The 17,533-nt window shown below is 41.7% G+C and overlaps 2 protein-coding genes across 2 annotated transcripts in view; both read right to left on the bottom strand.

Moving 5' to 3' along the window:
* Positions 1-17,533, bottom strand: part of LOC310860072 (uncharacterized protein) — a gene marked incomplete at its 3' end in the record, with an annotated part of 50,463 nt that overhangs the window by 11,008 nt on the left and 21,922 nt on the right. Inside the window, exons 4-5 of the mRNA XM_083766834.1 lie at positions 5,921-5,998; positions 5,004-5,641 (exon numbers count right to left, since the gene is read on the bottom strand). Coding sequence (XP_083622960.1) covers positions 5,004-5,641; positions 5,921-5,998 — 716 coding nt within the window. The remainder of the gene's footprint in view (positions 1-5,003; positions 5,642-5,920; positions 5,999-17,533) is intronic.
* Positions 1,621-17,533, bottom strand: part of LOC310860714 (uncharacterized protein) — a 22,231-nt gene continuing 6,318 nt past the window's right edge. The window contains exon 2 of the mRNA XM_083767825.1: positions 1,621-1,796. The gene's annotated coding sequence lies outside the window, so the exon portion shown is untranslated. The remainder of the gene's footprint in view (positions 1,797-17,533) is intronic.

Here is a 17,533-nt window from a genome sequence, read left to right as displayed (position 1 = left end):
ATGCCAGGGACCCCCATAAGAGAAGATTTTGACGACTCTAGCAGTGATTTTCAACCCGTTTAATTTCAAGGATCCCCAGTTAATGACATTTCTACAGACCCCCATTAACCCTGAGAGTGTACAAATGGAACCAAATGGTCCATTTGTTCCATTTGTACACTTTCAGAGTTAGACCTATGGGTCCATTTGGTTCCTATATCTAATTGAGCTAGGTACCCCCTGGAATTCCCTCAAGTACCCCAAGGGGTCCCCGAACCCCACTTTGGGAACCCATGCTTTAGTCTCTGTAGTATTGTGATATCCTGGTTTGCTCATTGCTCTTAATAATATTGTAATGTGAATGCATTCCCCTTTTGTTGATAATTAATTGATGATGAATAAATTAAAGTATTTTGTATTTTTGATATATTCGAACCCACGTTTCTGCCTTTATTATTTAAATATAACTTGAATGTGTACACAAATCTGTGTGGAGAGTCACCTAAGTAACTGGTGTATTGAAACAGGTCTTTATAAATATCTCTCGGGGCGAAACTCCCTGAGTGGCGTAGTTGGCTACCATCCTTAAATACCACACCCTGTTACACCAGCGTATGCCTTGGTGGGGCCTCGGCCTGGTTTCACATAATGTCTTCATCACATTATCTGTAGAATCAGCTTTGTTCATTTTCTCACTCTCTTCAAAAACACGCAGTATTCTTTTAAAGTCTGCAAATGTAACATCAGTGCCGTCTCCAGGCACAAATCAGCAGGGGGGAATACTTTTTTCCAAAGGGGGCACTTCATTTGTCAAAGTTATTAGTGCAGCCACCTCCGGCAGCTGGCGAAAAATAGAGTTCTCAACAGGCCCGGCTCTACCTGGGCCCTCATCAAACCCTGTACACTAAAGACAATGTCCCCGCTACCACCCTTAGATCTCCATATGGAGCTAACCTGTTGACATTCCATGTTAATCTGAACTCATCAAACCCTGTACACTCAAGACATGCTCCTTATATGGCCAGTACAGAATTAATTCCATGTTGATCTCAATGATCTGTCCCTTATTGGCCAACGGTTCCCACCGACATGCCGATGCCGATTTGCTCAGACACATATGACGTAAACTCTCCGTTCATTGTCAATGACATTTAATGCTTGTGTTGAGCATAATCTACACTAGCTGTACTACGTTTAGCTACACAAATGGTAAATAGAACTTAAGAAAGTATACTGATACAACAAAATATGGACTTGAAAGAGTATGTATATATATACACACACACACACACACACACACACACACACACACACACACACACACACACACACACACACACACACACACGCCTATGATTTAGCATATGTCAATATCATCCTGGAAAACAAAACAAAACATTTCTCCTTAGCTACAAAAATGGTAAATAGAACGTAAGGAAGTATACTGATACTGATACAACACAATATGGACTTGAAAGAGAATATATATATATATATATAATTATATATATATACACACACACACACACACACACACACACACACACACACACACACACACAATAAGAATAATCAACAGAAAACTTGTTTATTTTATTTAGTCATGCAATTGGTTCTCAGATTATGTCAGATTACGTGATTCCTATGCTTTAGCATATGTCATTATCATCCTGGATTAAACTGAATGTTCTAGTCTGCATATGTGATTTCAGATGACTACACGTTTGACTACATTCTTTACCACAAACTTTGCAACTAAAAAGATTTTCCACTATATGAGTCCACATGTGTATTTAGATCACCACTTTGACTAAATCCTTTACCGCAAACTGTACAAGTAAAAGGCTTCTCCCCTGTATGAGTCCTCACGTGTGATTTTAGATGGGTCATTTGACTAAACAAGCCTTTACTACAAACTGTTCAAGTAAAGGGCTTCTCCCCTGTATGAGTACTCATGTGTGACTTCAGATGGGTCATTTGACTAAAGTCTTTACCACAAACGTTGCAACTAAAGGGTTTTCCCCTGGATGAGTCCTCATGTGTGTCTTCAGATTACTCGAGTCAGCAAAGCATATACCACAATCTGAACAACTAAAAGGCCTTTCCCCTGTATGAGTCCTCATGTGTGTTTTTAGATCACAACTTTGACTAAAGCCTTTACGACAAACTTTGCAACTAAAGGGCTTTTCCCCTGTATGAGTCCTCATGTGTGACTTCAGATGGGTCATTTGACTAAAGTCTTTACCACAAACGTTGCAACTAAAGGGTTTTTCCGCTGTATGAGTCCTCATGTGTGTTTTTAGATCACAACTTTGACTAAAGCCTTTACGACAAACTTTGCAACTAAAGGGCTTTTCCCCTGTATGAGTCCTCATGTGTGATGTCAGAGTGGTCATTTGACTAAAGTCTTTATCACAAATGTTGCAACTAAAGGGTTTTTCCCCTGTATGAGTCCTCATGTGTGTTTTTAGATCACAACATTGACTAAAGCCTTTACGACAAACTTTGCAACTAAAGGGCTTTTCCCCTGTATGAGTCCTCATGTGTTTTGTCAGAGTGGTCATTTCACTAAAGTCTTTACCACAGACGTTGCAACTAAAGGGCTTTTCCCCTGTATGAGTCCTCATGTGTGATGTCAGAGTGGTCATTTGACTAAAGTCTTTACCACAGACGTTGCAACTAAAGGGCCTTTCCCCTGTATGAGTCCTCATGTGTACTTTCAGATGGGTCATTTGACTAAAGTCTTTACCACAAACGTTGCAACTAAAGGGTTTTTCCCCTGTATGAGTCCTCATGTGTGTTTTTAAATCACAACTTTGACTAAAGCCTTTACGACAAACTTTGCAACTAAAGGGCTTTTCCCCTGTATGAGTCCTCCTGTGTTTTGTCAGAGTGGTCATTTGACTAAAGTCTTTACCATAAATGTTGCAACTAAAGGGTTTTTCCCCTGTATGAGTCCCCATGTGTGTTTTTAGATTACAACTTTGACTAAAGCCTTTACGACAAACTTTGCAAATAAAGGGCTTTTCCCCTGTATGAGTCCTCATGTGTGACTTCAGATTACTCTTTGTAGCAAAGCCTATACCGCAATCTGAACAACTAAAGGTCTTTTCCCCTGTATGAGTCCTCATGTGTTTTGTCAGAGTGGTCATTTCACTAAAGTCTTTACCACAGACGTTGCAACTAAAGGGCCTTTCCCCTGTATGAGTCCTCATGTGTGACTTCAGATTACCCTTTGTAGCAAAGCCTATACCGCAATCTGAACAACTAAAGGGCTTTTCCCCTGTATGAGTCCTCATGTGTAATGTCAGAGTCGTCATTTGACTAAAGTCTTTACCACAGACGTTGCAACTAAAGGGCCTTTCCCCTGTATGAGTCCTCATGTGTACTTTCAGATGGGTCATTTGACGAAAGTCTTTACCACAAACGTCGCAACTAAAGGGTTTTTCCCCTGTATGAGTCCTCATGTGTGTTTTTAGATCACAACTTTGACTAAAGCCTTTACGACAAACTTTGCAACTAAAGGGCTTTTCCCCTGTATGAGTCCTCATGTGTGACTTCAGATTACTCTTTGTAGCAAAGCCTATACCGCAATCTGAACAACTAAAGGGCTTTTCCCCTGTATGAGTCCTCATGTGTTTTGTCAGAGTGGTCATTTCACTAAAGTCTTTACCACAGACGTTGCAACTAAAGGGCTTTTCCCCTGTATGAGTCCTCATGTGTGATGTCAGAGTGTTCATTTGACTAAAGTCTTTACCACAGACGTTGCAACTAAAGGGCCTTTCCCCTGTATGAGTCCTCATGTGTACTTTCAGATGGGTCATTTGACTAAAGTCTTTACCACAAACGTTGCAACTAAAGGGTTTTTCCCCTGTATGAGTCCTCATGTGTGTTTTTAAATCACAACTTTGACTAAAGCCTTTACGACAAACTTTGCAACTAAAGGGCTTTTCCCCTGTATGAGTCCTCTTGTGTTTTGTCAGAGTGGTCATTTGACTAAAGTCTTTACCATAAATGTTGCAACTAAAGGGTTTTTCCCCTGTATGAGTCCCCATGTGTGTTTTTAGATTACAACTTTGACTAAAGCCTTTACGACAAACTTTGCAAATAAAGGGCTTTTCCCCTGTATGAGTCCTCATGTGTGACTTCAGATTACTCTTTGTAGCAAAGCCTATACCGCAATCTGAACAACTAAAGGGCTTTTCCCCTGTATGAGTCCTCATGTGTTTTGTCAGAGTGGTCATTTCACTAAAGTCTTTACCACAGACGTTGCAACTAAAGGGCCTTTCCCCTGTATGAGTCCTCATGTGTACTTTCAGATGGGTCATTTGACGAAAGTCTTTACCACAAACGTCGCAACTAAAGGGTTTTTCCCCTGTATGAGTCCTCATGTGTGTTTTTAGATCACAACTTTGACTAAAGCCTTTACGACAAACTTTGCAACTAAAGGGCTTTTCCCCTGTATGAGTCCTCATGTGTGACTTCAGATTACTCTTTGTAGCAAAGCCTATACCGCAATCTGAACAACTAAAGGGCTTTTCCCCTGTATGAGTCCTCATGTGTAATGTCAGATTGGTCATTTGAGTAAAGTCTTTACCACAAATGTTGCAACTAAAGGGTTTTTCCCCTGTATGAGTCCTCATGTGTGTTTTTGGATCACGACTTTGACTAAAGCCTTTATGACAAAATTTGCAAATAAAGGTCTTTTCCCCTGTATGAGTCCTCATCTGTGACTTCAGATTACTCTTTGTAGCAAAGCCTATACCGCAATCTGAACAACTAAAGGGCTTTTCCCCTGTATGAGTCCTCATGTGTAATGTCAGATTGGTCATTTGAGTAAAGTCGTTACCACAAATGTTGCAACTAAAGGGTTTTTCCCCTGTATGAGTCCTCATGTGTGTTTTTGGATCACGACTTTGACTAAAGCCTTTATGACAAACTTTGCAACTAAAAGGCTTTTCCTCTGTATGAGTCCTCATATGTGTTTTTAGATCATAACTTCGACTAATGCCTTTACGACAAACTTTGCAACTAAAGGGCTTTTCCCCTGTATGAGTCCACATGTGTGTTTTTAGATCACAACTTTGAAAAAAGCCTTTACGACAAACTTTGCAACTAAAGGGCTTTTCCCCTGTATGAACAAGTGTGTGCCTCTTCAGATGTCCCTTTTGTTCAAACATTTTGCCACACTCTGTACAACCAAAACCTTTCTTTCCTATTTGGCTCTTTGTGGAGTGAGTTTGTGTTGACAGTTTCTGGTCCTGGGACAGCAAGTGGCTTGAAGACAATGTTTGTTCTTCCACATTCTGTGCCTTGTGTGAATCCAGTGTGTTTACAGCCAACTGACCAGATTCAGAACAGTGTGTAGAGAGGGGCTGCTCATCTCTGGTTGGTTGTGATGTTCCACAGTCCACTACATCAGCTTGTGTTTTCATGTGTTTAGTTGAGGTGCTGTCTACAGCCTCTGTCTCTCTGTTTTCATCATTAAATTCACTTTCACTTTTCACTGGTAGTAACGTCATCACCTCCTCTGGTCTTTGAAGTAGGTCGTCCTGTTCCTCTTTAATGTATGGAGGTTGTGGTTCCTCCTGGACCAGACTGGAGCTCTTCTCCTTGTGTTCAGGGGAAACCTCCTCTTTACACACAGGCAGGGGCAGCAAGTCTAGGAGGAAAATATAGAATGAGAGAAAACCATTTAATAATTTCATGGACAAACTTCTGCTGCAAATACATTTTCTATTTCCAAATAAGTTTATTCCCATTCATAAAATGCCATTTGCCCTAAACATTCTAATTTACCAACACATAATCGTATAGCATAAATTGATCGTGCCTATTAGCCTTACAATAAAAAAGGAAAAATAGCCAGGGAGAGAGAGAGAGAGAGAGAGAGAGAGAGAGGGAGATAGAGAGAGAGAGAGAGAGAGACCATGAAACGTACTGATATCCAGGTGGTTTTCAGGTTCCTGTTTAAGACTCCAAAACCTCTTCACCTTCAGGCTGGACTCTGCACACTGGTCTGCAATGAAGGAATAGCATAAAGACATTAACACATTGGCTGCCACTAAAGTCTCCAGCGCTGTAGTCGCTTGAGTGACCGGCCGGATGCACAGGTTTCATTTTGAAGAACTTTCACGTTCAGTTCCCCAAAAACCATGAAGCAAAGTCGTCCATTACTAAATCCGTCTAACATTACACCGTTCAGGGTGAACCATCCCTGCTTCGTGTCGGTGGTTAATCGCCCTAGCCTGTCGGTGAATTATCTCCCAACAACGACCACCTAGCCATACAGTATCCCTTACATATATGGGTTTAACACAGCAATTTCTCAAAAACACGTTTTAGTAGGATTACCATATACAGAATTACTAAAAAGAGGACATATGCACGTGTGCATGTGAACGTGCATGTGTTGTGCATGCATGTGTCGTGTGTGCGCGCGGTTCGGGGTCTGTATGCTTTTCCATGCTAAGTACTGCACCCACGGTTCTTTTTTAATTCAATTCAGATGTCAAAATAATCTATAACTAAAAAGATATGCTCCTAAATGTCATCAAATAATGCTCTCTATTAGTTAGGTATTTAATTTAAGCAGTGCTCTCAAGGGTGTGATCAAGGGACCAAATGGACCCTTACAGGTCTGTAACTCTGAGAGTGGACGTTGACGTTGACTGTTACGGGTCTATAATCAGAGTGCACATGGAACCGAATGGACCATTACAGGTCTGTAACTCTGACTGTGTACAAATGGAACCGAATGGACCATTACAGGTCTGTAACTCTGACTGTGTACAAATGGAACCGAATGGACCATTACAGGTCTGTAACTCTGACTGTGTACAAATGGAACCAATGAACCCTTATAGTGAATTTGGTTCTATTTGTACGCTCACCGGGTTATGGGGGTCCCATGACATGAAAAGGTTTGAGAACCACTGATCTAGGAATAAATCTGATTTTTTGGGTGGTCTTTTTATGGGGGTCCTTTGTGCCAATTCACACCAGAAATGTAATATATTGGATTACCTCGTCCGCACTGCCAGCGATGTGAGAGAGTGAATGATGAAATCTTATTAGAATACATATGTTTTTCAATGAGACTGTCCTGACGTATAGCGACGTCGTTCACCCCTCCAATATTCGCTTGCAGTCTTTTTGAGCGAGGCTTCATTGTAGAGATCTAAATGCTACTATTTGTTGGTTATTCTATTGGTTCTTCTTTTTTTCCCCGGGTCGCCATCAGAACGCTCACTCCTCCACCTAGATGAGGTGTCATGCTAATGGAGCAAGATGTTACACAATAACCTTCTAATTACCATGTAAACATTCAAATATATAATATGTATAAGGATATTGGCTTTGAAAGTTCCCTTGAGAAGTTTCAAAAGGATCATCTTTGATGTACAATACAACACCGGCACATGTACTAGCCTATGTTCATGCCTATATATTTATTATATCGGTTCAGATCGTGTAGATTGTGTATATGGTGCATTTTGCCCTGCTGCTAAAAAGTAGGACAGGTGACTTGTTGTATTTATGCATAGGTACTTTAAGGTGTATTATGGATGTTGTATTTGCTGGTTGAAAATGTAACATTGACGATGTGGTATTGAAGTGTAATTTTTATTTCTGCCTCTTGGCCAGTTCCCACTTGTAAAAGAGACGCAGTCTCAATGTGATTTTACTGGTTAAATAAAGGTTAAATAACATAAAAGGATGTTAGGCATACTTTTTGAGGCTAGAGCAAGTCAAATAGTTCAAGACATGCAAATCAACAACAGTGGTTTTCAAAGCGGGGTCTGAGGACCCCAAGGAGTCCTTGAGGGGGTTCCTTGGGGTCCCCAGCAAAAATCAGCTTACTACTTTTATACTTTGGCTGAAAATAGTTGATCCACAATGTCACTTTGTGAGCTTGTAGATCTAACACTTGAATGTCACAACATATTTTCAGATGGGGGCCCGTGGCCAAATAAACACATTAGGCCTATTCATTCATAGTTTGACATGGACATGTATGAGAAATTAAGCATGTCTCACACACACACACACACACACACACACACACACACACACACACACACACACACACACACACACACACACACACACACACACACACACACACACACTTCCGTACCCAAGTTCCCTCAGCCCTATGTTCCCTCATTCCAAAACAGACCCTATGTTCCCTCCAGTGGGGGCTGGTGGTGATTTGGGGTGGGGGCATCAATTATACTATAATGCTACCCATAGTTCACCCTGCAGCAACAGAATACATTACAGATACCAAGTTACAGCAATGACACTACTGGCGTCTAGTCTATCTGTACTTTGTTTAGCAAATGCGCCACAACAACACAGTGTACTCCAGTGAACGTTGTTCGTATGTCCGTATATATATATATATATATATATATATATATATACCGGTATATAAATATTCACAATTTTAAATATATAGTGTCAGGGTGACATGCTCATTAATATGTTGCAGGAGATTTGTGGTATTGTATGCAATATCGGTACCACATTTGTCATGGTATGTGTGAGTCGAGTCAACTGTATGACCACATTGGAAAAGAACATGGCATGACATAATTGTTAAAGAGGGCAGAACTGGACAAGTAAATAGTTAGAAAGTGTTTCAAAGTGTCAAATTACAATTACAACTAAATCATAATAACACTCAACAAGCAGTACAGTACCACACCTTAATTGACACCACAACTATTTAAGCTACGTTGACAAACACAAAACTAGTTTAGCTTGTAGAGCATCCTGTCTCCTCAATTATCATGTCCCCAAGTAACTCTGTCCTCTGAAAGGCCATCTGCAATAATAATATGAAGTATACTGCGCACCTATTCACCTGTGCAGCTAAGTGTCTCTTTCCCGGACTGCAACTGTAGCCTACTTACTGTTTCAGACCCATTTATTGAAATCCCAAACATGGAATATACTTGGACCATGCATTGTGCCACATATAATGCCTGTCTCAGGACGGCCACCTGCCAGTATACAGTGGATAACTTCCCAGTCTTGCTGGGTAAGTTGGCTAACTATATAGCTAACTACTTTAACCCTGACATCCCAATTTTGGGCATGTCATTTATATAGGCTAAGAAGAAAGGACAATTGCTGATCTACAAGGTCACAACATGCCGTAATGTGTTGTGAGCTTGTAGATTGGCTTTTCCCCAAAAATACGTTTTGATAAATGACTTATTTTAAAATGTGTAGCGCAGTGGAATAGAGTAGACACTATGACATGTCAAGAGTCAATTAGTACTGTAGGCTAAATTTGTGTTCTGGTAATATCATTGATCACTTGTTTTGCATGTCCGTGGCAATCCGTGGCCACAGGCATACAGTTTCATTCGACTATGAATGGGCCCTTTGCGCCATGACACAGTACATGCCCTCTTGCCCGAGGGTATAAATGCACGTATACTCGCCATGTGAAACTTTATATGCCTTATACGCTGCAAGGGCTAACTGAGCTGACAGTCCTGGTCCACGTCCTAAATGCTCCGGGGTATGCCCTATGCCCTAGGTACCAGGGTCAACTCACATAAGTTACCCGAACCTAAAAGTCTATGTACGCGACCTGCCTCGTCTAGAGGCGACACCCAGGAGGACTATGTGAGGCATAGCAAGCTCTGCCACGTCCAGGTTATAGAATTTTGCCAGGTTATAGAATTTTGCCATACCCTGCTCCATGCAGGGTATGGCAGCATCCTGTGTCCTCAGGCCTTCAGGAGGCTGCAACCCTGTACTGGCATAAGCCAGTTGGATGGCCTCCACAATCCACAGGGAAAGCCGTACTTTAGTAATAGGGTTTCCTTTAGCTCCGGCACTCCATATCACAAATACCCATATACCCTTCCTGAAGGGAGATGTCTTGGTCATGTACAGTCTCAATATTTCATATCAATGGTCTTTTGTCAGGTGTGTGCTGTGAACAAGTGTGACTCAGCCTTTTTACACATTACCAAATTTAACCAGACAAGGAAGGTAAAAAATATATATACAAGGAACACTGAAAAATTATACGCTGGGAAATGCTCATATTAAAAACCTATGGAAACAATAAAGTTCCTTTAAAGGACAGTTCCGTGAGTGCTGGTATTCTCTTAACAGGTTCTCCCCAGACCGTGCACCAGATAAAATGCTCAGAGACATTGAGATGAATTGCAGCTGTGCCTGCTTCCTTGATTTAGATGCGTGATGACAACGAACCTATGGTTCAAGAGTTATAAGCCAAAACGTAAAGTGGGCTGTTATAGCGCCACCATGAGGCCGACCGATATAATTATAAGTTAATTAATTTTAGCAATTATTATGAACCTATTGTTATGACGAGACGAGACAAGCTGTCAGCTAATTTCATTGGGAAAAATGCTGTCTGTATTACACTTATTACACTATTATACTTATTACACTATTACACTAATATACTTATTACACTATTACATTTATTACACTTGCACTTATCAGATTGAGGGAACATAGGGCTGAGGGAACATAGGGTCTGTTTTGGAATGGGAGAACATAGGGCTGAGGGAACATAGGCATGACCACCTGCGGGGACACCTGTTTTGAATTTTCACATAATGGAGGCGGCAGTAGCATGTTAATAAAATCGACTGCTTCCAAAGTCCAACACTTGGAAAAAATATCACGGCAGAGAATTTATTGACAGAAAGTAGATCATAACGGTGGATTTTTATGAAACAAACGCTTTGCAGTTTGAAAGAGGATCATTAAAGTTCTCTCTACAGCTGCAATGTTGGTGAGTTATGTTTAATACAAGCAGATCTGAAATGCAATTTGGATCAATGTTGGATGTCAATGGGGGGTATTGCAATCTAGATTAATCCCATTATAAACAATTCTAGTGTTGCAACTTGCAAATTGCGGCTCTCTCTCTCTCTCTCACACACACACACACACACACACACACACACACACACACACACACACACACACACACACACACTCACACGTAACATCAACACACATACCTGCTGTGTGAATTTCGGTGTTGTGTAGTGTCTCCATCTCTCTCTGGAACAGGCTGCACATGAACTGTGCGGCAGCACTAAGGCGCTCCAACACAAACACTCTGACCCGACAAACATCACTGCTTGTGTGTTTCTCCAAAACACACAATATCTCCTCTCCCACCGACGTCATGTGTCCATTTATCTCCAGCCGTACAGACTCCATTTGACTTGTTTTTCCTCCTTTAAGAGACAATTTAACTCCTTTACAAACATAGGCCTATACTATAGCATAACCATAAAGTAGCTTTTATATACCTAACCTGTAGCTTGTTGAGCAGAGCAAAGAGCTCGAGAGCAGAGGAAAAAGATCAGTCAAAATGATCTTCTGACAGTTTGGGACTGAAGGGAACAAGAAACTTCCTCATTCCTCCCACTGTGGGAGGAATGAGGAAGTTTCTCGTTCTGTGAGCTTGTAGATCTGCTCTTGTAGTGTGGGAGTCCCACACTACAAGAGCAGATCTACAAGCTCACAGCGCGTCACATCGCGCCGCGCTGTGAGCTTGTAGATCTGATGGCTGCTACGTTTAAAAACAGGACAATCCAGCCTGGTGACAGGTAGGGAGAGAGAGAATCATGGCCCTTTCGCCCCCTGGTGGAGGAGGTGTGTAGCAGTCGCTGATAGATTTAGATAGATCAGACAAATGACTGGAGAGAATGTGTGAACTTATGTGACATGTTAAAATAAAGCCATCGATGGAAACATATAGTCTATGTATATCGTTGCTGTCGGGTGGAAACCTTGTATGTCCAAAACTATTCCATTGTTATTAATATTTAAGTTTGAAAAAGTGAAAATAGCAGATCTACATGAGCTCACAACAAATCAAGCAATGTACAGTAGTATGAGCTTGTATATCTGCGCTATTTTCACAACTGTTGTGTGACACTCTTCATAATGTACTTCATCATACAAGAGTGACTCTTGTATGATGAAGTATAACATTATTCGACGGGGGATATTCATTTGAAACATGGAGGTGACCACCGCGCTCTGACTTCAGGTGTGTTACCCGTTCAAAACATTCAAAAATTTTATTCTTGCATTTTGAACAGGGGACAAACGGGCTATCCAGTCTTCATCAGTGTGGAGAGTGACTGAATGTAAGTTCCCATAATCACCGCTAATCACCTCACATCACGTCTGGAGGTAGGTGGAACATTTTTCAGCAGAAAAAGTGATCTAAGCAGTGCTCTTTTTGAGTTGTGCAACCACTCCTATAGACAGCTATGTGTGTGTGTGTGTGTGTGTGTGTGTGTGTGTGTGTGTGTGTCTGTGTCCGGGCAAGGAAATAGCATATTGTCACCACCAAGTGTCACTGTTGTGCAGCCTAACACACTGACAGAGGCCAGGGAGGAGAGCTTGGACAGTAAACAGTACAGTACAGTACCACTCACTTCAGTCAGATTTTTTCTTCATAAAAGGCAGATAGTAGTGCGGCAGTTAAGCTCATCATATGGAAGGTAGGCCTATTGTGCATTTCATGACTAAAGCATGAAACTTTCTACAGTGTATCTATATACTATGAAGTTTGTTTTCAGACGTGGAACCACTTCTGAGTTGATGTCTGTAACTCGTTAGAGGCTGTACACATATCGGGTTGTCAAAAACATGCATTTTTCCCTTTTTTGCAGGCACAAAGACAGTATATCAATAAGAAGAGTTCTGGAACCCACTAGTCATCATCAAATTGCTTTAGTAGGTTAAACTAACAGTAGAAGATATGTCAATTGGGTTTCATGGGTCATTAGGTCACACAAACACCTCACATAAACACAGACACAAAAATCGGATCTTCAACCATTTGTGTTCAATTGGATTGAGCATTTGACATCTCTTCTTAACATATCCTATTTGCAGTAAAGAGTGTCTACCATGCAATGACATTATTAGAGAGGCCTAACAGTCTCCTGAGCATGAACAAAGGGCAGTAGGCTACACTTGAGGGCAGACTTTTTGCACTTGCATCACTTCGTGCACCCTTTCTTGCAACCACAATGTATCAGTTCATAGCAGCTCTGTGAGGCTTCTGGAAGGGTGGACCACAGTGGCTGCCATCCCAATTCTTCTTTCACCCAGCCCCAATCAGAAGGGCTAGGCTGGATGAAGGGAATGGCATAGAAGCCACATTGATGACCAACAGTGCACAGTGGCACAAGTCCTGTCGAGTAAGATACAATCAAACCAAACTGCAGAGACGGCGGAAGTCTCTTTTGGCCTTGGTGAACATGATCCTGGATGGGGCCAACATCAAACACCAGACTCAGCTTCTGGAAAAAGGAACTTCTACCGCTGCTCTTTCAATCTCACAGCTGTTGGTTTTCAGTGTCAAACATACACGAGCAGAAAAGTCATCAGGTACAGTACGTCACCGTAACCGTGAAACTCTGTATGTGGCAATGAAAGTCCATGCTGTCACACGCAATAGAGGGCTAATTGACACTCTCTTCAGTCTGGGTATGTGTGTGGCATATGAACTGTGAAAATAATCACTTTAATCAGTGCAACAAATGTTGTTTTTTTTGGAGTCTGGACAGCTCTTTCTCTTGGAAAACAAACAGGATTTGTTTTCGACTCCTATAAAAAAATATGTGGTGGTACTCTGTCCTGTATCTATACCTTCAAATCAAATCAAACTTTATTTCTAGAAACAAAGACCAGAAGGTCAACCAAAGTGCTGTACAATATCATAAAAAAGCATACAATCAACACAGATGAATAGAAAAACAACATCAAAGCAATACAAATATTACACAGGTTAATTATTATAATCATTGAAAGCCAGGGAAAGAGATGGGTTAAAGATTTACCTTTACCTCCTTTATCTATTTAAGTCATTTTGCCAGAAAGCATAGGCCTACTCACTTTTACCTGGTCAGAGACTATCGTGGAACAATTTATTGAATTCTAGTACATTAGAATTCAGTTGTAGGGCTTCATTGTTGACACTTGTAAACACATGTCTAAACAGGACACTTTGCATCTGGCTTGGCTGAGCATTTATACAAATACAATTGGCCATTATGGGGAGGGAAGCCCGCATGCAGGCAGAGAGAGGGCCATCTTTGTCACTGTCCTACCGACTCCTGTGGGCTGGCCTGGGACGGTGAGTTTGTTGAATTTGAGGAATAGGATGGAGGCACTGCATCCTCCCGGTGGGGGCTCCCTATTGGCAGTTGAGCAAGTTACTGTACAATAGCAGTGGCAACAGAGAAATGTGTTATGAGCACAACGACTAAATTGGCTAATATAATAGTATAATATAAAGTGTGTGTGTGTGTGTGTGTGTGTGTGTGTGTGTGTGTGTGTGTGTGTGTGTGTGTGTGTGTGTGTGTGTGTGTGTGTGTGTGTGTGCGTGCGTGCGTGTTACAGGCAGCATTATGTAGTTCCTCAATGTGTGAAATGTGGTGTCCTCTAGTCTAGAATATTTAGCCAGGAAACAGAAATCAAAACACATGCGCACAGACATACAGACAGACAGAGGCCCCTGCTGAGTCTCTTACAGGCTCCATACCCTGATTAGTGTTGATTGGGAAATATTAAAACCAATCACACTACTAATGTACAGTAAGAGTAAAACAAAAACACAGATTGGCTATATTCCCTGTTGCCAGCTTGATACTTACACCAACCCAACCATTGAGTGCCAAGCAGGGAGTTATTTATTGGGTTCCTAACCCAAAAAAATAAAAATAAAACAACAACATAAAAACAAGTAACAATCTTATATTACCTCTTAATTCCACGCCCACAATGCATTTTTGTGTGCGCATTGAGCACAGCGGAGAGTATGCAGCAGTGCCGTTTCAGCCTGTGCTTTGTGGCCGTGATAAGTCACTGACTTCAGCGTTTTTCAACACAACTTTGTGGGTCCTCGACTACTGGCCAATCACAGCGGGGCTTTCCCAGACCGAGATCCATAATAACGTGTCCACCCCGTTTCAACCCAGCTTTGCAGTTTCCCTTTCCGTGATGCGATACCCACACAAACTGCCCGGCACGGAAAAATCACGGTCAGTGGCCAAAGATAAATCGCTGTAGGCCTATGCGAGTGTGTGTGTGTCTGTGTAATCGCCCCAGATCGCTTTGACACAAAGACGTGTGACGTGAGCGAGCTTCTAGTAGAGTACATTACGTTACCCAAGGAAATCAAAACAGATACAAAAATCAAACTTGTGTGAAGTGAGGGGCGCTCTTATCATCAAATCAAATAATTTCTGTGGTACAATGCACACAAAGCTGGGCATAGGAGGGGCTAGTGGCCCTCAAAAATCACACTTGTGTGACGTGAGGAGCGCCTCACTTCTTTAAACGAACAACATACTCTGTTTAAAGTGCTCTAAAATCCATAGACTTGGCTAACCTGAGATTGCGGCAGTATTGAGTTCACAACCTCACTCGATCTTCCTACCTGCAACTGGTCTCTCAAGCAGAAACGATGAACTGGAAGCAGCGGGACAAAAATCTCCATACTAACTTTGAGTTGTAGTCTTGTTAGGTTGTGTTTACATGTGCGCTGTGGCAGCGCTTCAATGTCACCAGTCTCGCGTTGATCCCGCCTCTAGCGGCCGCATATGGCCGCGTATCGCTCCGATCAGAAATGCTTTGGAGTGCATTGTCTCTGTCCGAGAGAGTCCAGATGGAAAGCAGGAGGAGGAAGAATTACTGCCACCATCTGGCGGAGTCAGGTTAAGACTTGTCTGCCATATGACATAATTTACGTACTAATTTCCGACAGCCAGATGTAGCCCTCTAAAACATAGGTACAAAAAACCAAACTGAAGCACCCTGTTATTTTTCAAGTTTGTCTCACTTTGACTGAGACAAATTGGGGTCATATCACGTTTTATTTTTTACTATGGCTGAGCAGAGGTTCCTTGATTTGAAACACAAGAGCTGATAGATTGTTAATAGATCGTTTGCCTTGACTTCTTTAGCTTGTCCGCTTTTCAACACCGTTCACAGTACAGAGACGCTGATTTCAGATACCTCAGTGTGAAGGTAACTGAATGATGGTTTGCGTTTACACTGATGAGTTGGTTTTTTTGTTGCTGTATTTTGCTAGGTAGGCCTAACCAATAATGGCATTTGGTTGTTGTGATGCTAGGTTACCCAGTGATGATCAAGCCGTCTGCAGGAGGAGTCGGGAAAGGAATGAGGATTTCCTGGAACGATGAAGAGACGAGGTACTGACTGTTTTTCTGTTTTCTATTACTCCTCTCTCTTTCTTCTTTCGATTCCATTGTATTACACTTTCATGTTTTGTCATGTCTCATATCTGTGTGTGTGTGTGTGTGTGTGTGTGTGTGTGTTCAGGGAAGGTTTTCGGTTCTCATCTCAGGAGGCGGCCTCTAGTTTTGGAGATGACAGATTGCTCATTGAGAAGTTCATAGACAACCCCAGACGCATATAGATACAAGTAGCACACACGCATGTGGAAGTGGAACGCTATCAAATCTAAGCTGATAAATGGGTACTCTCTCCTGATTGGTTGCAATTTTTTCACCTGCCTGAAAATGTATTTTATGTTTATTGAAGAGCTGGAGAGACAGGGAGACCCCCGTTACTGAACAAATGCATATACATGATTACTATCAGAATATAGTGATTTAACCTTTAACAAAATACTTTGTTTTAACCAAAATATATCACTTACTCTACCTACAGTAAGTACAAGGTGTGTATAGCTGTAAAATGTATACTCCTATGATGTACCCTTTAGTAATAGTTTAATTACACGGTTTATAGGCTGTAAAATGATTACTGCTGGGCCGTTATCGGCGTTAACGTGCTGCGTTAACGCAAGACTTATCGCGTGCTAAAAAATATATCGCTGATAATCTATTCTCAAAGTTGGGTCTGGGAGCTGGGTCTGCAACTCGCCCTCGTCCGTATAACCGCCCATGGGCCGTTATTTACAAACTTAGTCAGCTTAATTTATATTATATATACACAGCGTGTTGACTTTGCAGATCTAGTATAAAAGGCAGGTGGCTCGCGCACATCAAGTTCCTGTCTGGTGCTGGACTAAGGTAAGTACAGTGAAGAGAAGAGAGTCCACACACAGGTTTGCTCCAAAGGTGTTTTCTTTTATTCAAAACACCATGAATAAGACACTTTGCGCAGATCTCCCATTCTCACCGTGGCCTCACCACCTCACAACAGCGCAACACCAGTCCTCCACATCCCCAAAATAAATCTATAGTTTATGTCGTGCCATACTCAGTCTATGCACGATTGTTTTAATTCAAAGTGGTATATATTCTGTGAAATGTCTGTCATTTTGTGTATCTACAAGCTCCAAGTGTTAATTGCGTCCGCAGCAAGTTGTGAGCTTGCAGATCTTACACTTTCGGTGAGCGCACTCAAATCCAAGCAGAGGTCTTCACAAGTACAGAACACCACCATCACAAAGTCGTCAGCGCATGGCGTGTCCCCGCAAAAAGTTGAGATTTAACTCGTGCCATACTCAGGCAATCCTCAAGAC

Source organism: Protomyctophum parallelum, assembly GCF_964188405.1.
Source record: "Protomyctophum parallelum genome assembly, chromosome: 6".
NCBI classification, from domain to species: Eukaryota; Metazoa; Chordata; class Actinopteri; order Myctophiformes; family Myctophidae; genus Protomyctophum; species Protomyctophum parallelum.
This window is presented reverse-complemented; position numbering and strand designations above follow the sequence as displayed.